General features: G+C 34.3%; 1 protein-coding gene across 1 annotated transcript; it reads left to right on the top strand.

Moving 5' to 3' along the window:
• Positions 1-1,899: 1,899 nt before the first annotated feature.
• LOC111505508 (alanine aminotransferase 1) lies at positions 1,900-24,628 on the top strand. The gene is made up of 6 exons (XM_074176841.1): positions 1,900-2,493; positions 16,948-17,257; positions 18,874-19,064; positions 21,403-21,609; positions 21,848-22,132; positions 24,060-24,628. Exons 1-6 carry the CDS (start codon positions 2,230-2,232, stop codon positions 24,387-24,389), a joined length of 1,587 nt encoding a protein of 528 aa, XP_074032942.1. The 5' UTR covers positions 1,900-2,229; the 3' UTR covers positions 24,390-24,628.
• Positions 24,629-24,862: the final 234 nt, after the last annotated feature.

The following is a 24,862-nucleotide window of genomic DNA, read 5'->3' as shown; positions in this document are numbered from 1 at the left end:
ACTTCATTCGGGTTTGAAGGTTGTTGTAGTTTGGTATTGCATCCTAACGTTTCGCCAGCACGAGTAGCTAGCTTCTTCAGAGGTTTATTCATCTCAACGATTCACCGATGACCGGTGATTTCTAGTTCGTAGTTGTATTTATATTGACTCTGGTAGTCCGGCCTGTGGTCCAGCTATCTTATTGATGCGTTGCTATTGGCCAAAGCGTTACTTCCTGTTGATGACGTAACATTGAATTGCGCTGTTGCCACTTTAGCATCTTTGAGTATGGGATTCCAAATCCGGTTAATCGTTACCGCCACCTCTTTTCTGTTGTAGTTTTCCGTATGTTTATGGATTTCTAGGGCTTCCCGTACAAGCCCACTGTGGTATAAACTCTTCTACTACTACTGATGAATACGTTTTGAATACACGCGCCAGAAAACGCCTTATGTGATCAAACTTTTTTAAACATGAGCAAGAAAAATCAGAATAGAGCCAATCGGATGTCAAAAACACTAAGACGATCAAGTACGATTTGTATTGTCAAAACACGATCTGGTATCGTCTATTCTTGTTTTTGTGTACAAACAAACAACTCACTGATATTTTGTCTACATAAAAATAACCTCAAAGTAATTTGTCTTTTGTTAATCTGAGGATTACAGGGTTTCTGTGCAATTTTATTCTGTGGTTAGAGACTGCTGCGTCTACGCAAGTTGATAAAATTTTCAAAGAGAACCGACGATTAGTGTTGTTAAACATTGGGGAACATTTATGATAAGAGGAGTACAAATTGGAAAAGGGGGGTCAATATTAGTACAATCGACTTCGATAATGATAATGTATCAATAATAATAGAAGCATTACTTCAAATTTCTACCTCTTGATCAACAATAATATTAATAAAAATCCTTGAGAAGCATCAAACACCTAAATTAAGACAAATATAAAAAACTGGAACTGAGGGAAGTAAAGATCCATCTCTCCACCAAGGGTACGATTTGCCAGGTTTTTGAAATTGGGCATTCTCGATTTTTTTGTAATGAATAAGTTAAATTTTTATTTGTAGCTCCAAACGGTTTTCACATATTTATTAGGGTTAATGTTGATGAAACATAGGTAGGCATGTTCCCTACTGTTGAAGTACGTTCTTCTTCAACCGAAATAAGAGACTGAAAATAATAAGGCTGGGAAAGGGTACTAACTGAATAAAAATAATTTTCATTCATAAAGTTTTGTTCAGAATTTTTTCTGAATACATTTTTTTATAGATCACTTAGCATCAAATAATCATTGGTAAGAACAGATAAAATCTTTTAATTTTCTTCAATACTGTATTATTCCTACCATTGTATAATGTTACTAAATTCATTTTAAGTTTTTATATCTCAGATGAGCACCATCTGTCCTATAACAAACGAACACACTAAAAGCTATATAAAAGATTTCTTTTCTCGTGTCATTCACGTGTCGTCTTTCTTTAAATGAGTCAGTGATGACGCCGTTTGCATTCAATTTCAGTGTTACCATCTCTTCCGAAACAATGGGCAAATGTTCAATTTACTACTACGCTTGCGCGTGGAAAGGTTTAGGGTATTTTCGATACATTCTTAAAAAATGCTAACATATGTCTTCTTAGATACTTCAAACTAGCAGTTAGTGACTAATTCAAAAATCGATAACATAGGTTTTTGAACCTTTTGTTATCGTCAAATTTAAATTTGAGCTGTTCGACTTGATCAATGAAAAATAATATAGGTTAACATGTAGGCATTACGTAACCCTTATTTAGGTATTGATCGAGGTTTTAATGAAAGGATTAAAATAGTTTTGAACCGACTCCAAATCGGTAAATACAAAAGTCAAAAGTGCATATCCACCTCCTTCAAACTATTACGAAATAATATTTACGGCGTATAGCGATCAGTAGATTCTGAACATCAGTAGCTGGTGATTGGTTACATCACGATAGTTATTTTTTTCGATAATTTTATCGCGATGAACTGCTGACACTGCAGCTCATAAACCAGATATAACTCGGCTTCCGACAACCTAATGAACCCTAATTTTACAACCGTACGGTCCCGAGATATTTACCGAGAAATCTAAATCGGTAGTTGACTGCAATCTGTGCCTGAATCCGGTCCAGCTACTTTCGAATCAACTGTGACACAAAATCGTACTCAATTTACAAGGTCGTCGACTTTCCTCAAACAAGTGACTATCCGCTCATATCCCTAAACCAATATGTCAACATCTCGATTATTATCGCCTCTCCAAATATACAATGGAATCAGGTTGCGCCAATCTAGTACGTCGTTTCACAGGCAGAAGTCAGCTGTTGGTTTTCGATCGAGTTGGGCGCTGGAAAAACAAGCTCGTCGCGCGATGGCAACTTACCAGCCTACGTTGACCGCGGAAAATCTGAATCCATGTGTGAAAGTGATGGAATATGCGGTCAGAGGGCCGCTGGTCATCAGAGCCGGAGAAATCGAGAAGGAGTTAGAGCAGGTGGGTTATTGCTTTGTCTGTTCTTTCACCGTAGTGCCCCGCTGATGTGAGCCTAAATTTGTTCTTGCTGTCTGGGTTATGAAAAATCGATCATGTGATTATGAGATGTTTTATTTATAGCATCTTTCGACAAACTGATAGGTATTATGAAACGATATTAATTTTTGTTTGCCGATCAATAACATTTTTCGATTAGGAATACTGGGTGGCTGTATCACAATTTTTATATAGATATTCTAACCAACCAGATTTTCTACTACAAGGTCATTTTTTCCAAATCGCAACAATCCCTGAAATAATATAAACTGCAACCATTACCTATTTCTGTCTCCATATTTGTTTGTATTTTCGTCGAACTTTGTACTATTCGTGTGTGCATATCTCTTTAGAGCAGGTGAAAGACCATGTCTAAGTTTACGTTTCCGTGAATTTAACACACAAAAGAACGTATTCACACAGACGGCATTTTACATCGCTTTTCAAGGAAAGATAATATAGATTGAGGAAATCGTTATTGAAACTAACCAAGTTACATTCTGTGTTTTAGTTTTGAGCTATCAATCTTAATGAAAATAAAATATTTCGAAAAAGACTTCCCTTCAATTTTTCGGTGCATATTTTTTTAATGTCCACATAAAATAAATGACTTTATTTGCACAGCATCTTGAAGGAGGATTTCTTTTAACCAATGTTACTAAAACCAACGTAATGCTCTGATTCTTATCAATCTCCAATCGAGTTTCACATCAGCTACATTAAAATAAATTTTCTCAGTGAAACAAATTCTTACATTTACAAATTCAGAAAAGAAAATTATAATGAGCTCGTTAGACTTTTTTTGTGGTGTATGCAAACAAGCCACACACCACAGCGGTCCTCAAAGCCAACATAACCAGTGGCGTAGCGAAGTCCTTGGGTTCCGGATCCCCCCGAAATTTTAAGATATACTAAAAAATAAATTGAGCATGGAGCAGGTGAAAGAAAGAAAAGTTATCATTATTTTTGTTTACAAACATTAAATTATCATACCATTGTTGGTTTGTCCTTTTGTTTAAATCATAAATTATCAAACTATACGTTTGAGCTCGGCCGCTCGGTTAGTGTAAGGCGGTGTTTGTATAGCTGGCCGAATGTCGACTGGACTGTCACAGTAAGTCTAGTTCGCACGCCAGCCGCTAGTGGAAATAGGAGATTAGTGCTGTAACTTAGAGCATTATTTTGTAAAATTCATTAATGTAATGTTAAACGTTATAAATATATTTTAATTATTGGTTTCACTGTTGTTTCTCTAGCCTTACTCATCTATTTTAAAGAGTTTGAAACTCTGGACAAACTACAACACTGTATGGAAAATTGGACGTTTCGGATGCGCTCCACCGATGCGAAGCCGAGGCGTAATTTGAATGTTGTTATATTCCACACATGATCAATAGGTCTTTCAAACTGATAAAAAATTTCGATGATACCTCACAACACTTTATTTTGAAGATAGGAAGCCCTAAATGAAAGACTCTATATAAGCAGCGAAAATATAAGTGACTTTTTTGCTACCTATTTTCGTAGTGTACGTTGTATGTTAAAAAAACAACGTTAATTTGAATTTTTCTCAAAAATATTTATTTATTCATCAATTTCTATGTTGTCTTTTCAAAATAGTCTTTCTCAGATATGATACACTTCTCCAGCGATTTTCTAACCCTCTAAGCAATTTCAATATTCACTTTCAGGTATGTCCTTGAGGTCTCTTAGAGAGTCGGTTTTTATCCCCTCAATCGTCGCTAATCGCCGTCCTTTCATGGGTCTCTTCAATCTTGAGAATAGAAAAAAGTCGCTGGAGGCAAATCTGGTGAATACGATGGCTGAGGCAAGATTACGATGTAGATTTTGGACAAAAAATTATGAATAAGCAATGACAAGTGATCAGGTGCATTATCGTGATGCAAAAGCCATGAATTGTTTTTCCAAAATACCGAACGTTTTCTTCGTATTGTATTCGACCATGCGAGGAAATTAGTGAGCAAAACCTTGACAATTGATCGAACTTGGCGTCCTTTTTTTGATCTTGCCTCTTCTGGGTTCTCCTATTGGCACGATTGGACTTTTGTCTCGATTTCATAACCATATACCCATGATTAGTCACCAGTTATGACCGTTATGACCATGTTAAGCAAGTCTGGATCGCCATTGACGTCATTCAACAATTCCTGAGCGATGCTCATGTGAAAGTTTTTTTTATTGTTAAAATTCGGCAATTTTGGAACGAACTTCGCTGCCACACGCTGCATCTCCAAAATTTCCGAAAATATATATACACACATATATATATATATATATATATATATATATATATATATATATATATATATATATATATATATATATATATATATATATATATATTACCGTCTTATCAAATTTTGGAAAATTATTTTTACGCCCGATGCTTTGTTTCAATTTTTCCCAAGTCGACTCGATGGGATTGAAAATAGAAAAATAGGGGAAAAGTCTCAGTATGGTGTGTCCATACTTTTCAGCAATACTCTCAAGGGCATACACTTTTTAAAATGTTTTTATCTGTGAAACTTCAAGCAGTTGGTTTTTGGTATTGTTATCTTCAGAATACAAATTGTTATCCATTAAAAAACTTTGTATTTCATCTTTCCTCGAATTTTTATTCGGTACTTTGAAAACTGTCGCGAATGATAGGAAGTGTTATCAAGAACTATTACACTATTCTTATCCAAATTTGGGGCCTCAAAATAATTAGCTTCCATGTTTTAATGATGGTCAACATTACAGTCCTCAAGTTTTTTTCCACATAATTTCAAGGAATTCGGAACCCATCCTTTACTTCCTCCGCAATGCACGATGATTAGTCGCGATCATTTGTTTGCAGGCATATTTGGCGTACACATTCTCGAACCATCAGTCCACCCTTTCGTAACTGTGTCGTGAGTGTCATACCAAGTCTCGTCCAAACAGAAAATTTGCCGTTGTTTCAACATTTCAACCACATTCACCATATTTTTCAACAGACCTCGTAAATCCCTCTTCAATGGATTTATAGTTGTCAAATTACCATGTTTATTATTTCCTCAGTAAACGTGTGCCTTCTGATAGGTTGGTATATATATATATATATATATATATATATATATATATATATATATATATATATATATATATATATATATATATATATCATCCAATTAACATACCATTTTCAATATAAATTCATGAAATTACAGGCAAATTATTATTCAAGCGATGGTTTTAATTGAAGCTAAAATTGTTCTAATGGACATGTTTTTGAATGTGACGTAACGAAAATTTTATATTGTTAATTGAATATCCTGTAAACAATAATGTAGAGTAGATGCCTCACTCAAAAATAATGAATAATATACAGTGCGTTAATAAAGTAACCTCAGAGATAAATCTGAAGTATTCAAAAAATTCTAAACGGTTCGGTTTTTCATTTCAATGTGTTTTTTTTAACACGCTTTTATTAGCTTCACCTGTATGTATGTATGTATATATATATTTGACAGAATTATCGACATTATTGCAAGGCCATCTGCCCGCTGGCGAGATGGCGCTGTATGTAACTTCCTTGATATATTGACATTATTGCTTCATCTATTCGCGGGCAGATGACGCTGTACGTACCTTTCTTGTTATAATTCGGACTCACTCTACATGTACATATTTCTTAATTTGAAAAAATTTTTTTTCTTATTAACACATGCCCTTGCTGCCTTATTTGTGACCCTCCTTTACGCGTATGCTGCCTTGGGCTTGTTAGCTGATTTTCAGACTCCCTCTCCGGAATCGGAAAATATCAATGGTAATTTTTCTAAACAATATACGGCTGATTGACCACAAAGTTTAGATAAAATAAATAAAGTTTAAAAAGAATAAAAAACACGCTTTCATAGCATACGGAATTAAAAAATTAAGATAAATATAGTTTAAAAAACTAAAAAACACGCTTTTAAAAACATCGAACTTGAAAGTTAAAAATTTATTTAAAATAAGCTTAAAACAAAAACGAACGAAAAATACTAGTGTTATTGTGATAAAAGCGTGGGTCCATTGTGCCACATTGTTTGTATATCAAGTTTCCGTCGCTTTTTAACAATAATACTAGTATTATTGTTATTAATACAGTAATCAACACAGTCTACTTCAAAAATCAGATTCAAAGATTTGCCCCTCGATACATGGGTTCTGCCCATCAAGACGCCCACGAATTCCTTCGATATCTTTTAGAAGGTTTACATGAGGACCTCAAAAAAATTACAGAGAAACCTGAACCGATCTTAACTGAGAATGACGAAAAATTGAGCGATAACGGAAAAGCACAAGAGTCCTGGAAGAGATATTTGAATATGAACAACTACAAGATTGTAGACTATTTCGTTGGTCAATTAAAATCCACTATGAAGTACACACACACACACTCATCAGTAACCTTTGATCCTTTCTGGGATTTGTCCCTTCCCATACCACAAAGAACTGGCTAAGTGAATTTGTCACATTGCTTGGATTCAAGAATATGCAAGTATTCCTTTTAATGCGAAACACCCAATTATACGTTTGTTTGAAAGTGATTGACAATGTTTCATCGTGAATTTTATTAGTTCGGACTTCCATTGTCTAATATGATTTGAAATCTCTTAAAGAACATATAAAATTAAAAATTAAAATGAGTAGCTCAAAATGACAATTATTTCGAGCAATTACAACGAAATTACAATAAAATAATAATTAACAAAATATTAAAAATTGAACAATTGAAAATGAAATGAAATTTAAAAAGATTTTAAACCAATTACTTCACGACGTTTCGATTATTAGTATCCTCAATCGTCTTCGGGTGATGACTGGACTATTCCTCCGAATGATGATTATTTAAAGTGTCAAGGTAACTCATTTGTAAGTTTTTTGAGCAAAAAAGTTTTGATTAACCCAACCCATTTAACTATTAATGTGACTCTCCCTGCAGAAAATCTCCAACGACCTACTTCAAAAACGTAGATTATACTGTCACAAATTAATTGATTCAATTATAAATACAATCACCTATTTTTTATCTTATGATTCATGCGATAAAGTTGATTATATCAGATTATGGTTGGTGCTTAAAATGAACAAAGAATAAATATTTGATATATTGAAATATATTATCAATATTTAAATTTGTAGTGAACAATGAACAAAGAATAAATATTTGATAAATTCTCTATATACAGTGTGACCCATTTAAAATGGAACCACCCCTGTAGAATGTGCATTTTTCAATCAATCTCAATTTCTTTTTATTGAAATATTAAGTATGAAAAACTGTATCTTGACAAGGCACTCTATGGTTTTTTTTGTTTGTCAAAAACGGCAAAAGTTTATTAGGCAATTTTTGTTTTCAAATTTGACTACACCACTGGATTCGTAGTCGTTATAAATCAAAACTGTCAAATTTTCATTAAAAAATATTTGTTAACAACGAAGTTACAACAACTTCAATTTTGGAAACAAAGTATTTGTTTGTAATTTTTATTCAGATTATAGACATATTTGAGATCTGACAACACTGGCATCACCAAGTAGAACACCAGTGAATTTGTACAGTGAAAATCCGAAGTCAACAGCTCAATGCGTTCTACAGTTATAACTCCTGAAAATTTGGTAATGTGAGAGATTTGTGGTGCAAGCGTTTTGTAATAAAAATCTGACTACGCCACTGGATTTGTGGATAATATTCCCTTAAAATCATTCATTTGAGTGTAGGTTACGAGAAGTGTATTCTAGAATAACAGAAAATTAAAAATTCATTTTCAAGTTATGCAGTAGTTAGTGCATTCTTCCGCATAGCCGCTAAAATCAAATTGATTTAAAGCATGGGAATCATTTATTCAATAATAAAACAGAGAGCAGGACAAAAATTGTTCCCTGTAAATTCTTCATAACTCAGCTAAAACAATCTTTTAGAGGAGATATCAATAATTTGAGGAAGCTGAACTCATTATGTAAAGGTTTTATAATAAATCAACAGTCGGCTGTGATTTTGACAGTTAATCATAAATAAAATAATAGTTGTTAGTTACGTGCATTTAATAATGGCTTTGCAATTATCATTAGAAGAAAGAATTGAAATTGTGAGAATTTCTGGGGACAATTATCATAGTGAAAGAGAAGCAGCTAGGATATTTAATCACAGACATCCAAATCGACTTCCCACTGACAGAAGCACCGTCAGTAAAATTAACAAAACATTTAAAGAAACCGGTGCAGTCAGCAAACATATTTTAAAAAATAATCACCGAAGAAGAAATTTAAACGAAGGTGCTGTTTTAGATTATTTTAGAAACCACCCAAACAGAAGTTTACGAGTCGTCAGTTTGGATTTAAACTTACCGAGAGAGACTATTCGACGATGTCTTAAACAAAACAAACTGAGAGCATTTAAACCTAAATTTCTTCACTCTTTAACGGCAGGTGATGAAGTGAAACGTATGGAATTTTGTTTGTGGGCACAAGGCGAGTACCTGAATACAAGAAATTTTTTAAACTACATAATGTTTAGTGATGAAGCTTCTTTCAGCACCAATGGGGTAGTTTCATCGCATATATATATATATATATATATATATATATATATATATATATATTAATAATATTTGAATTTGTAGTGAAAGTTAGCCTTGAGTAAAAAAATGCAATAGGTTTATATTTGATCATCCCGTATGCAAAAAATTCCAAAGACAACGATTTTAAAGTTATGTCTAAATTAAGTGACGTCAGAAGACTCTGACTCGATTTGTTGCCAAGTGTGAAACGGCTTCAACTATAATATAAATCATAAAGATATTATGGCTCATGACCAATTATGACACCGACTACGTCCTAAAGAGCGTAACTTTGTTTCTGTGCTCGTAGATCTGAGGGCTTTGTGTACGATAAGTGTACCCTCTACAAGTCTTGAACAATATCGACAGTAATAGTTGGTGCCTGCAATACCTAATATCTTAACCTTATGTGTAGTAACTAAAAAATATTTCCATGAACGGTGCCCAATTCATGCACTTATTTCTGGTTGAAAAAAGGACACGCCTTTACAAATAATCTACGACAACAGTAGACGTTCAGGACAGTGGTTGGATACAGATGGGCCAACCAGGCACTTCCAAAGGCGAAAACCCACCAACGAATACCATGGTTACTGTATGGTGGTTAGCGGTGGTGTGATTCAATATAACTTCTTGCAACCGGGCCAAACCATCACAGCCCAGTATAAAATGAACACTTCTTTCTGCTGCGGTAGAATACATCATGTGCAATGAAAAAGATGCCTTTGCCATCAATGAGCCGATGGTTCTAGTGAAGGCCCGACTGGGGATACACATTCACGAGCCTTCCAGCGCCATATGTTCCGGCACCGGAAGCGCAGACACAGCGATAACTGAAATGTGACCTAACCTGAAAATTTTAGCCTTCCCTTCAGAGTTTAGAAAACTCTTGCACTTTTATAACGTCCGCTCTGCTACCATAAAAAGTAAAGCATCAGAACATTGTTGAAAACAAGACGAATGAAAAAAGTTATCGAATGGACTTTCATCAGATATTCCTTGTGGTGGGGAATTTAACACAGTGATTTGAGTTATTTATTCTTCTTATTTTAACGTCACACCACATTCCATTAATATTATGATAGACTTTGAAGCTCGTTATCAGGAAAATTATTATCAGAAGTGTATTTTGTTGTTAGCTCGTGAGAGGGTTTCAATTTCATTTGACTATCGCGAGAGAATATGTTCAATATGTTGACACTGATTTCTATCTCGCCGTTTATTGTAATTTTAAAATCTATGTGGGCTGCTACGATTTTTTTGAAAAAAAAGCAATATGGCAAGGATAGACTTATGCAAATATATAAATTCTTTTTAATGCGCTCTTAAAAAAATTTCCTTGTACTCCTCTTCTGGACTTTAGGACGTCATTTCAATACAAAACTGTAAAAATCTGTTGATAACACCACAGCCTTGATAATTACCAATACCTCTTCTGATAGATAGATAGATAGATAGATATTTATTTAACTATGTAACTCATACATGATATGGTTTATAGCAAGTCAATCACAATTAATATATCATATTGAATGAATATATAATAACATTATCTAAAAGCCTTCAGGTATACAATATAAAATATATCACAATCACATAAATTGGGTAATACACGTCAAAATTGAATTTTTGTCTGAATAAACTCGTCTCTAGAATAAAAACAATGTTCGAGAAGATCATTTTTTACAATTATTTTGAACAATTTCTCGTTCATGGATCTAAATTCGCAGGGCAATTTATTATGTAGTTTAAAATCTAATGAATTTTTCTCAGATTTGGACAACCTGTAACGTGGCAATACTGAATCATCAGCTGTAGCAGCCCGGGTAGTGTAATGATGCAGGCCAGAAACTTTTTGTATATTCTGCCTTTCTGAATGGATTTCTAGTAAATTTTGGTATATACACACACAAGTGAGTGGTAGAATCCTCATTGATTTGAACAGTGGTTGACAGTGGTCTCTATACCTAGCCCCAGCTAATAGTCTTATTGCGCGTTTTTGTAACCTGAATATTTTTGAGGAATCAACAGCATTACCCCACAGAATCGCACCATAGCTGATCACAGAATGAAATAATCCAAAATAAACAGTTTTTAACATGCTCGAATTGAGGCAGTACCTGAGCTGTCTAAGCAAAAATAAGAGACTGGACAGTCTCTTACTCAATATATCTAGATGAGGAGTCCAGTTCAAACGATCATCTTGAACAACCCCAAGCAATTTACAATGCTTACCTAACGTGATCTGATTATTACAGGAAATTATGAGGTTTTGTGTCTTCCCTTTATTCAGTTGAAGGTTATTGGCAGAGAACCAAGCTTCCGCTTTAGTCATCAAGGTTTCAGCATCATCAAGAAGACGTGAAATGTTGCTGTTTGAACTGATGAGAGAGGTATCATCCGCAAATAGGACAATTTGACATTTCGCCCTCATGTGAAAACATAGGTCATTAATGTAAATGATAAACAACAGGGGTCCAAGAACAGAACCTTGCGGTACTCCATGTTTTATGATTTTCAGTTCTGAATCAGAACTGTTGTTAAGATGGACAAACTGTTGCCTACCTTCTAAGTAAGACTTGAACAGGTTCAACGGCGTGCCTCTAATGCCATAGAATGTAAGTTTTTCTATCAAAAGTTCGTGTGAAACACGAACAGCAAATTTAATGAAGAAATTTGTTGTTGGCTTTCAAAGCCATTTTCATAAATCAGTGGCGTATATAAAATATTATTTTTAGAGGGCAACATTAAATCTATACAGAAATTTTTTTAGCTGACCCCACTATTATATCGAAAAGGTGACTTACGAGGTTGGTAGAATTTAGATCGCAACTACCAATTGTCGTTTGTTAGATATTGGCAAAAAACAAGCTTGTCGATTCTGTTTGTTATTTCTATCGACGTTTAGTTGATTCTACCATTTTTTTCAATACGGACGACGAAGTTTTTTCATCAATTTCAGTGTAGCGACTATAATACATTTTAGATCTTTCATTTCGGAGAAACATCATCAGTCAGAGTATACAATATTCCGTCAGAGATGTTTAAAACAATAGAGCCCAATATTCCTGGTATCTGGAACTCAAAGACACAACTCCAAATATCTCTTGTTTCGTGAAAGTGTTTCGAAAACATAGACTTTCATTACCGGATTCTCGATTAGAAAGAACACAATCCGGGCTGGTAGGTTCAAAGTCAATGTCAAAATATGCTTTATTATCTGAAGATTAACATCTTGTTGACAAAGCTTTGTTAAAATAATTCGTGAAACAAATTCACGTTATTGCATGCAAATTTCAGATTTGATGGTAGGTAATTGATATTTTCAACCCATTATAAATGAAAGAGTCTTTAATGAGGGAATATTTTGGAATGGGCAAATTAAAGTCGTTTCTTTGTCGAGTGGCGTTTGTGTTAATTGAAAATCGATTTTGATGTTTTGCTATGGACATATAGTTTCAATAATTAAAATAGATATTACAGTGAGGATTTTCTTTTCCTTAAAGAGTGGTCTGCAAGAATCTTGTGGTTTTGCTTTACACAGAAAACGTACAGCTCTTTTCTGTATAACTAAAATTGATTGCAGTGTTGTCAGAGTCCAAGCACCCCAGAAAGGAATTCCATATCGTAGATGAGATTCTATGAGAGAGTGAAATGTTACTTTGGCAGAGGAAAATCCCAACTCATAAGATGCCAGCCTCACAGCATAAGACCCTGAGGATAACTTTGATTTGAGACTCTTGATAAGGTCTTTAAATTTCAAATCAGTGTCAATGGATAGTCCCAGAAATTTGGTTGATGGTTTATTCTCAACAAAGATGTTGTCAATTTGTAAATTGCTGATGGAACATTTGAAGCAAAGCACGTTCGTTTTAGAGATATTGAAACTGAGAAGATTTGCGTCACACCATCTTTTTATATTGCTAATATCATGAATTATTACTGTTTCAAGTTCAGAGGGATTTTGATCATGTCATAAAATTGTAGTGTCGTCTATTACTTTGGTAGACATTGCAAATAGCAAATGAGTTGACTACGAGGATGAAGGTATAGTATATCGAAGTCTCGGCAACGACTGATTCGTCCTTACAGTCATGCATATACTACTGAGGATGTCTACCGCAGTAGCAGACTAGTAGCGTTTAGTACCACAAGTTCCATTTGACCACGGCTCACCGATTGGTCAACCAATTATTACCACAAATTCGTCTATGTATCAGAGGTGTACTGAGTGGAACCTCAAAAAGAGGAGCAGCCACAATCCGTCGCGTATTTCTGATATGTACCGCTCTTGGTGGAATCAAATGTGCTAAGTCAGTTGAAGACCTCTCATGAAAGTATGTATGAAAGAGAGACAAGTCTGCAACCTTTCTTCGATGTTCCAGACTATCAAGGTTGCTAGTGATGTTCCTTTCTCCAATCCAGCAGCTTCAGGGTATGCTTAGGGGCGAAGCTCCATATATGAGAACAATACTCCAAAGAAGGTCATATCTGAGCTTTATAAAGCATCAAAAGTTGCTTAGGTATGTACAGTTTTCTGGTTGGTAACAGTGTTCCAAACTTTGAGAAGCTGCCTTTGCAATTCCAGTGACATTATTGTGTGCCAAGACATATTGGTGTCCAAACCCCTAACAAAATTATTGAAGCAAAGCGGAATTTTCTGTCCTGACATTACATTTCGTTGCATTGAATTGAACCTGGTTTCTTCCACCCCAATTCGAAACTACTTCTAGATCCTCATGCTGCCGAGAGGTTGCATATCTTAATGAGGAATGTCCTGGAATGTACTGAAGATGTGTTGCGTAAATAAGTACAATAAGTCGTTTATATACAATAAAAAGAGGATTGATGGCGCTATGTTTCTCTGGGGAAAAGCAGCGTCGACGGTAAAAGTATTCGTGTTAGGAATCACACGTTAAAAGGTAAGACCTCATTAGTCCTTAGCTCGCACAAGCTTTGACTTCTGAGGGTTGTCGTTCGTAGGGGTGCGACAGCTGGTTAACGGAAGAACAGATTTAAACAGACAGACAGATATCCATCGACGGCCACTTGCCGGGAACATTCTTTTAGGAAGCTGGAGAGCCATACACAATAATGATTCGACAAGCCATAGCATCGAATACCATTATCGAAACATCTTAAAATTTTGATGATCTCAAATTTGTCTTAGAAAATTGTAGATCTAAAAAAAATACAGGTCCAAATTTGGATTAAGTGGTCCAAGGTGACCCTTTCAGATACTTTCTTTGGCATCTTTTTACCTATTCAGGTTGTTGAAAAAATATAGGAAATCTATTCAATTAAACCAGTTTCAAGTAAAAGAAATCGAAGTTTTCGTTGAGCTTCAACATCATATAACGGGTTCCACGCAACTTTGCCTCCATATAACCTTCTCTACAACTCTTACATTCCTCGAGTTTCCCGTGAACTTACTCAGTGTCACCATTAAAGTGCGCACTGACGTTCAGTGTTTGTCAAATTCAACTTTTTTTTTTTGAAAAAAATTGAAAAAGTGCTTTTTTAGATCGAATTTAACAAAAAGTTACTTGAAAAAGTTGTGTCTACAGCAATTTTATATCCATATGCCAAATTTTATGCAACTAGGATAAAGTAAACGTTTTGCTTATTTTCGACAGATATCCCCTTTATTTTAAAAAACAAGTTCGGTTAATTGTCATCAATTCATGTATACATAACAAACTCATCATGAAGTTTAGCTTTTCTGATACATTTTTACTTATACGGACATTTTTAGAGAAAAATTAAAAATTTGCTATGAAAATTTTAACATGACTGGTGCAAAGTTTCAATCACTTGGCTATTTTCTTAAACAAACCTTTGATTTCGAAAAAGCAGAGGCAACTAAAAAAAATGCAAATAATTTCGATAGAACTATAATTATTATTATAAATTTTAAATAACAATAATATCATAGAAAATACAAATGAGTACAAAAAATTACTTATTGATCTAAATGAGGTTGTCAAACACTTATAGCCTACATTTCAGTATATCGTCCTCCACGTTCAATATAAATTATGGTCCTTCTACTGACATCTGTAACTGCATTTTCAATAAATCGGGGATTTATATTTGCACAGCACTCGCGAATGGTATTTTCCAGATGTTGTATGTCAGTAAATGGTCTACTTCGGTACACTTTTTGTTTCAGGTAACCCCACAAGAAAAAGTCTAAAGGCGTCAAGTCGGGTGAGCTAGGTGACCAATAATGTTCCCAGTTACGTCCAATAACTATGCCTCTGAACATTTGTTGGAGGTACTGTTTTACAGCAACCGTGTGATGTATTGGTGCGCCATCAAGCTGATACCATAGGTCGTATTTAATATTTAAAGGCATATTATCTAAAACTTCACTAACTTCATTATTTAAAAAAATGGCCCAATTATTTGGTCGTTAAGTATCTCACACCATACATTAGTTTTAAAGGAATACTGATCACCACATTCAACTTTGAAATAGGGATTTTCTTGGGCCCACCATCGGCAATTTTGAGAACTTACCGTTCTATTTGAAGAGAACGTTGCCTCATCTGTCCCTAAAATTTTATATGGAAACTTTACATTTTCTCCTCTCTCTCTCTTTGAAACCAGAATGAAAACCCCAAACGGACATCAAAATCTCGTTTTTTTAATGTGTTAATAAATTTTGGCTTGTAAGGCCAAAATTTATTCTTTAATAAAATTTTTCTAACACTTTCTTGTAATCGGTAATTTTTATAATATCTGTTAAGCTCGTTTGCCCGTGTTCAATATCTTTTAAACAAATGTTAAGTTGGGCCTCCTCATTATATTTACTTGGAGTGTGCTTTTTCTTAAATTGATTTGCTACGGATCCTGTTTCTCTGAATTTCGACATTATCATTGACACAGTAGTATGTTTAACATTTTTTCCTGGATGCCGTTCATTAAAATTGTTAGCTACTTGCCGGTATGGTGTATTCTCACCACATATTAAAACTATTTCTTATTCTTTCCTGAAGAGACAACAATATTGCAACAATAACTGTTAAAAATTTGACAAGTAAATCAACAACTTGACACTACCATAGCATGCATTTTGTTTGTCAAGATCTACTTAAAAATTTTATTCAACGTGATTAAGCATCCTTACCGACCTAGTTAGTGTTTATGAATAATTTGCAAATACTGAATATTGAAATTTTAATGTAATTTCAACTCTAGTAATTTTATAGTAATTTTATTAATACTCATTGCAGTTTTTGAGTTGTGTCTGCTTTTTCAAAATTGAAGGTACTGACGTTTGTTTAAGAAAATAGCCAAGCGATTGAAACTTTGCACCAGTCATGTTAAAATTTTTATAGCACATTTTTAATTTCTCTCTAAAAATGTCCGTATAAGTAAAAATTTATCAGAAAAGTTAAATTCCATGATGAGTTTGTTATGTATACATGAATTGATGACAATTAACCGAACTTGTTTTTTAAAATAAAGGGGATATCTGTCAAAAATAAGCAAAACGTTAACTTTATCCAAGTTGCATAAAATTTGGCATATGGATATAAAATTGCCGTAGACACAACTTTTTCAAGTAACTTTTTGTTGAATTCGATCTAGAAATGCACTTTTTCAATAATAAAAAAAAAGTTGAATTTGACAAACACTGAACGTCAGTGGGTCGCAGTTAGCCGCATCATTTCAGGTTAAATTTAAAGCACAAACAAGTGCCGAAGTTGAACTTCGTTGAAACTTTTCGAAAAAAAAGTTTCCCATATGGTGCGCACTTTAATGGTGACACTGTATAAATAGATCAAAGATTATCATTTAGTATCCAATTTTTGTTTTGCAGGGCGTGAAGAAACCCTTCACCGAAGTCATCAAAGCCAACATCGGTGACTGTCACGCGATGGGTCAGAAGCCCATTACTTTCATCAGGCAGGTCCTGGCGTTGGTCGGCTACCCCAAGCTCCTGGACGATCCCCATTTCCCCGAAGACGCAAAACAGAGGGCGAGGACGATCCTTGCAGGTTGCAGAGGAGGTTCCGTCGGTTCCTATACCGATTCTCCCGGAATCGAGGTGATCAGAAGGCATTGCGCGGAGTATATAGAAAGAAGAGACGGAATTCCCGCGAGTTGGGAGAACATCGTTATTGGAGGAGGTGAGATACCGTTGTGTCAAGGTTCTATTTGATTCATGTATACGGATATACGCAAGCAGATTTTCATTCCAAATTAATCAATGAATTCAAATCCCGTACCTGACACCAAAAATGTTTTCAGCGCACTATATTTCTTTTACAATATCTTCTTGAGAACTAGGACTACCTGTAGATTTCGAATGTTCAATTATTTGTTTTTCAAACCACGTACCAAGTACCTTCTGTGAAGTACAACATCTGTAAGTTGAATATACACAATGCATTTTAAAAATATATTAAAAAATAGTAATCGTCAGAGCGAAGCAACAATGGTTCAAGTTAATTCATTACCGACTATGTGTTATCTATAGGTTCGACAGAAAATTTGAACCCAGTTCTTCGGGATGGAGTTAAATTGCTGTAGATTAAATTAATTTTGAAAAATAAGGTTTATGATGCACTGTTTGGAACCTTTGGTGTAGTAATGAATATTACTGGAGTTTTTTCCCAACACCAAATCTTTATTTTTAACATGAGGTGTTAAAAATAACGATTTGGTGTTAAAAAAACTAGTTATATTCAAAAATAAGGTTGTCTAATTGGATAAGATTCTTATATCTGAAATATTTTATTGGCTTTGGTCCGATTGGACCAGATTCAACCCAGTCAAACTAAAGAGTTTTTTATTGACTATAATAATAGAAAGTCATATAAATTGAATTCCATTTGAGGTTATTCGCATCTTTGTCCGTAAATATAAATTTCCGTTCTGACATCTTCTATCATCCACGCTAGTGGTTTCTCCATCAACCATTTGTTTATTGTTTAGTACAATGAAATAACCTTGTTTTTGGAATTATCTCCGAATTATCACATCATAATTTCTCTACATTTACGAAAAAAGATTGGAATAGTATCCTTTAAAATCGTGGAATATCATTAGATCTTGATGAGTGGAATTTGGAACTTCTGATGTGATATGAATCTATTGAAAATATTTTTTCCACACAAGAACAAAAATGCTGCCCCTCGACTAGCGTTTCGCTAACCCAGTTAGTATCTTTAGGAGATGACTTAAATCTGACTTGACTAAAATTACAAAAATTAATTAATACCCAATAGTATTCATCCAAAAGTTATTATTAACAATTTTACTGAACTTTTGGTTTTCAGTAGGGCAATTTATGCATCAAAATCACGGAACATATAGTTGTTTTGTGACAATTACTTCAATTTTCATTTTGGGAAAACAACTATTCTTACCGGAAGTGTAAATTACTAAAAGGTTACTTTGACTTTGTTTTTAATGATTGAAAATTATGAGTGCGCGTACATTGGGAAAAAGTAGGTCTGCATAAAGTATCTGTTATGTCTTATTGAAAATTTCGTAGTTAAAGTTACAATGGCAATGAAGATTAAAATTGATGCTGCATAAAATCACCTTTGATACTTGAAGACCATTTAGATACTAATAATCGTGCAGTACCGTGGTTTGATATCTAAATGCGATTTCAGTTATAATTATGAATTTCTACATGGGAACATGATAAAAAAATCAACTGTATTCATTGAAGTTTTTATTTCAAATTTCTGAACAATGAAATGTCAACGCATATCTACATAATAACTATTTTTAGGTGCTAGCGATGCCATTAAGAATGTCCTGAAATTGCTGATATGTCCAATAAACGGCAAAAAACCCGGGATTATGATTCCCATTCCTCAATATCCATTATATTCTGCTACTTTGGCGGAATTCAACATGCATCAAATAGGATATTACTTGGACGAATCGAAAAATTGGGGATTGACGATTCCCGAATTGGAGGTAAGATTATTATTATATAAATAGAATACATGAAATATATAGAATGGGCTTTTGTCTTTGTTTTGGTTGGAACATATACACTTGTTTATTGAAAGACAGGGGACAGAACGATGAGTATTTCAATGCATTGATTTATACATTTACCATATTTACTCAGAAATGATTGTATATGTTTCTATGAGTACCAGACGTTCCATGATTGACGTTGTATAAATTATAAAAAAAGAAGACGTACAATTACTGTGACTAATTGTAAAACTTGAAAATTTCACCACTTGGAAATCTGTGAAATGGCAATTCACTATTCTTTGTGTTGTTACTACAATATAATAGGCCAAAAAGTTTTTCATTCACATCTACAATAGTCACAAATATTATTATATGTTAAATACTAATGTATTTTAAAGTAACACTTTATTGTGAGATTTTTACTAGACAGTTTATAAAACCGAAACTCGTGTTTTGCTATACAAAAGTTTTCTCACCTAGTTGAATAAAAAGGCAAGGCAAGGCTCCATTCACATTTATTCCGTGTTTGAAGTCGAAATTTCCGAGTTGAATGACCTATTTATTCGGCATAAATTCATATTGAAAATAGCTTCTCTAGGATTTCTACTACGATCGTGATATGTATAAGACAAAAGCTATTTTCTTATCCTATATTTGATACATTTATTTATTTAGACTATAAATAGAATAATCAATTTACACTGTAGATAGATAACCCGTTGAACATATTTTCCTCTTTTGGCTACGGGAACCAGGGTACCAGCTGGCGCGAGACGCTTCAGTCCCATGCCGCTAATTCTTCTTCTCCAGATTGATTATTGGGTTTTGTCTTTCGATATGTATCCAGCTTCTACGTCAGGATGCTTGTATATTGTATATGCAGTTGGGTTGTAACGGTACCTCTCTTCCGCATAAAACGAAAAACTAACCTCCGTATCCTCCTCCTCTGTGTTTTAACGGGGCGTAGTATTCCACTCTGCATGAAAACCTAAAAATTTTATATAATCTAATTAATCAGTAACTTGTGTTTGTAAATTTTTGTCTTTAAACGAAATCAGTGATTGAAACTTTGTTTATATACTTGGTTTTCTTAACATCGCAAACAATAATTTGGAAAGTAATTTTATATAATATATAGGGTTTCCAATCGAGGCATTTTCCAGCAATACCAATGTTTCGAGAATGGAAAGGAATTACTTTCCGAAACTTAAAGGCTAGATATATAAAAAATAATCATTTATTTTATTCACCATCGACAGTAAACATTATAATTCGTAAGCTGGATTTATAGTTTAAGTAACGCAACATAACGCAACAGTAGCATCCGCATGCGCATTCACTCTGTCAAATCCTGTTGTGTGTCAAATACAGAGAGATTTGTTTTGAAAGTTTCAAAATGTTTGTCAATAATTATCTTTTTTTATCCACCTATTTATTATTATTGGCAAGTGCGCTGATTTAAAAAAAAGGAAATTTAGGAAATTTAAAACAAAACCTTTAAATGTAGACAGAAGAATTCGCGGATTCTACACAACAACATTTTTGCCAATGAAAAATGATCCAGAACAATTTTTTAAACATACAAGAATGAGTGTTCCACTTTTTGAACGTTTATTCGCACAAATTGTTCCAAAAATCCGGAAACGAACAATTTCTGACAGAATTACCCCAGAGGAAAAACTAGAGATTACCCTTCAGTAAGATATTGCCCCTAATCAAATTATTTTTAAAATTTCTATTGGATTTATCATAGAGGTGTGGGAAGGACTGAACCAATGTTATTAACAAATCATAATCTACTTCTAGAAATATTAATTTAGAAAAAAAGATATATTTCATACATTTTTAAAATCTACCCATGTTTATAATAATACAATATCCTCGACAGCAAAAATCGTAAAATATTTTAAATAATAAACAAACTAACCACAAAATCGAAAACTAACATCTGATACATGACTGTCAATTGTTGAAAACAGAAATTTCGTGCTCTGATTGGTTGTCCGTAAGGAATACTTCCGCAAGAGATGAAACATGACCATCTCTTACGTTACGGATACGTTGTTACGTTTGCGGAGTTGCATTTATAAATGACAGCATGTTAATCTGAACCTTTATGTTTTTACGGTACGGTGGGCGTTAGCGGTACGGTTGCGTTACTTAAACTATAAATCAGCCTGTGTACTGGTAAACGTAACAGGTAGACGGTACTATTTTTATATCAAGTAAGTGTTCAAAACAAGTTTTCATAGTCATTACTGGATCCTAAAGTTGCCATACTCCGCGCATTCGATCATTTTAGATACTAATGCTATGCCTTACATTCTAGCGAGCTATCACCGAAGCCAAAAAGGTATCCGCACCTAGAGCGATTGTCATAATCAATCCAGGTAATCCTACAGGGCAAGTTCTGACAAAAGAAAATATCGAAGAAATTGTTAAGTTTGCATATAAGGAAAGGTTATTCATTTTTGCCGATGAGGTGTACCAAGATAATATCTATGCAGAAGGCTCGAAATTCCATTCTTTCAAAAGGGTGAGTACTATTTGTGTGTATCGTTGTGTTTGTTTCTACATCATCCAAGAATCATTTTGAACTGTCCCCCAAAAAGTTGTCTTTGACTTGTACAAGTTCTTGTAAACTTTTTTCAATCATTTCAACTTGCTTTGGTGGGACAAAAAATATATAAACAGGCACAAAATTGTCATGCGACAAAAATTATATTTTACGCTTCCTTCAAACTCATTGGCAACCTTAAAATGTCATTGCACAGGTTATGCATGACATGGGCGAACCCTATAACAAAATGGAGCTGGCCAGTTTCATGACGGCTTCGAAAGGATACATGGGCGAGTGCGGTCTTCGAGGAGGCTACGCTGAAGTCCTCAACATGGACCCCGACGTAAAAAAGCAGTACTTGAAAGCTATCACCGCCATGCTGTGTTCCACCGTCTTCGGGCAAGCTACATTGGATTGCGTCGTCAACCCGCCGAGGAAAGGAGAACCCAGTTACGAGCAGTTCATGAAGGAAAAGAATGCCGTTCTTGGATCGTTGAAGGTCAGTTGAATTTGTGAATTCTTGGTTGAAATATAATGTGTGCAAGATGACTGGAGGAATGTCTTTAAATTCATAGAACGTTTACGACAGTATTAAGGTGTTTCTGACTCAAAATGGCGGCCCTTTTGGCGGGAAAAGTGCTATCTGAGCCATGTGACCATGGACACGATCACGAAGTCATCTTTCAGAGCTATGAAAACTGTCATCTGTCAGTTTCCGAACCACGAACTGTCAGACAACAACAGATGGAAGATTTTTTCTTAAAAAATGTCTCGACGAAATTTTAGGTGTGAAATCTTTTAATACATTTTCCAAATATTTTTTGAAGATTTTCAACTTCAATTTCATTTCATTAAAATATTTCAAATACAAGAAGTACATATAGGAAACAGTTTTTCAATGCATGGGTGATTCCATAAGTATGTGGAATCACATAATAAAGTCATGAACATATTGAATACAACTATTTTGACTATCCAACAATACCTTTATTTCTTTATGAGAAAAGAAGGAGAAAGAAAAGGTTTCAATTATATACATGGTGACGTTTCAAAATTTTCATCCACAATCGCCTTCTGAAAAAAGTACCTAATTGGGTGATGTAAATAGATTAAGACAACATGACACATCCGCTTGTTTCTCTGCAGGAATTGCAGAGAAACAGCTGAAGTTATATTTTTTGAAACCTCAAAATTATTAGAGTACTATCTGCAATATGAAGTTAGATTAGATAAACCATACATTTCACAAACTACACCTAATGGTTTGATCTTCACAAACTTCATTTTCAAAAATATAACGACACATTTCGTTACTACAGTAGTTTTTTATAGTGAATAACATATATTATTCACAGTCAGCGTGGCTGACTTCTGAGCTGAGTGTATGAATTTTACTCGAATATATTCCCCATATAAATTGATTGTGGTTGTTGTTGGATGTAACACTAAAAACTCCCCAAGTACAAAATAGATAGTTGGCAATGTCGGGATAAAGAAGGAAGTTGCAGTGTTGTCAACCGTAGCGGAATTCCGCTACCGTAGCGAAATTTACTCGACAATAGCGGCGTAGCGGATTTGAACAGAAAGAAGTGCAATTTTCTACGAATTGAAAAAAAAGGAAGAAGAATAGGCACTCGAAGCTAACAATTGAATGCACAGGCAATACGTTATAGTCTTAGTAGCTGAGGACATGATTTAGAGAAGAAGAAGATATTTGATTTTTTTTTGTAGACTCCAATATTTTGAAACTAAAAGACCAAAAGTCTCGTCGTAACGTCGTATATATATACGACCTTTGATCTCATATGTACCTATTCATAGTAAAATTGTAATGCTCTTCTACAATAAATTCAATTCCAAAATCAGTATTTCAAGCTAAGGAATATTTGGTTCAGTTTAAGTACCATTTACTGAGTTGCACGGTTGAAAGTGAGCATAATCCTGATTCCTGACAGTTCCAGTTTTGTGTATCTGAACGGTACACAAACTGGTGGTATTCAATTTTGGGTAGAGTGCATGCGTCAGATGAAGCAGTGTAGCGGAATTTTGCTTCATGTGTAGCGACTTCATACTTCATCCAGTTGGCAACCCTGGAAGACTTATTATATTTATAATTTTATTATAGGACTGTTACAACCACTCTTTTTACATCTCTAAGTCTCCCAAAATTGAAATATAGAAATAAGAAAGATGAATCAGTAGAATTACTCACAAAACATAAAAGTCTGTTGGGAATAACTGAATGTTTATTATTATCATTGATCAGTTTATTTTGAGTGCTGTGTCTATTGAAATATACTGCTTTATTTCATCTATTCTCTCCAAAACAAGTGTGCAAACCAGACTTGCTTGTGAAATATCAAAACTTTTTGTAAGAACAGTATATGAAACGAGAACGCTCATTATTATCATTGTTATAATTACAGGAAAGAGCGAAAATGGTAGCAGACACGTTCAACTCGATCGAAGGATACAGTTGCAATCCCGTCCAAGGCGCTATGTACGCGTTCCCTCAAATTCGCTTACCCCCCAAAGCAATAGAGGCCGCCAAAAAGAAGGGACAAGCCCCCGATGCGTTTTACGCTTTCGAATTGCTGGAATCAACGGGGATCTGCATCGTTCCAGGATCAGGTTTTGGCCAGCAACCAGGCACCCACCATTTCCGCACTACAATCCTGCCGCAAACTGAAAAATTGAAGGTTATGTTGGAGAAGTTCAGAGAGTTCCACGCCGACTTTTTGAAGAGATATAGTTAAGTGAATAGTCGGTTTTAAGTTTTAACTGTGATTTATTTTTTAGAGGTATGTCCTGCTTTTTGTTTTTGATCAATTTGATCTGATCAATTCTATTACATTCTAAAATGTTAGAAAAAACCTATTTATTCATAGTGTATATATTAATCACATTTGACATTTATACAAGCAATTGACCTTATGACGCTGTAATTTCTTGGTCGTTGTTGAAAATATACCTGAAAATTTCAGTTTTTAATGTATTTTGTTGATTTTATCCACTCCTTTACTTACTCGAACCTGAACCTGACTGATAATTCCTTTACATGGGCAAGATATCTAGAAGATGCTAACAAGAACCTCCATAAAACAGAAGAAAAGTTACCTGTTTTTACTAGTTAGTAATAAGTAAAACCCAGAATACATAACACTTGAACAATTTTCTTCCTGAAACTAATATTTCAACATATTTGTGAATTAGCGACTTTGGAATACTG

The sequence above is a fragment of the Leptinotarsa decemlineata genome, unplaced genomic scaffold, assembly GCF_025532065.1.
Source record: "Leptinotarsa decemlineata unplaced genomic scaffold, Ldec_3_MD MMD2_tig00002082_RagTag_RagTag, whole genome shotgun sequence".
In the NCBI taxonomy this organism is placed as follows: Eukaryota; Metazoa; Arthropoda; class Insecta; order Coleoptera; family Chrysomelidae; genus Leptinotarsa; species Leptinotarsa decemlineata.
The sequence above is the reverse complement of the archived record's forward strand: the minus strand, read 5'-3'. Positions and strand labels throughout refer to the sequence as shown.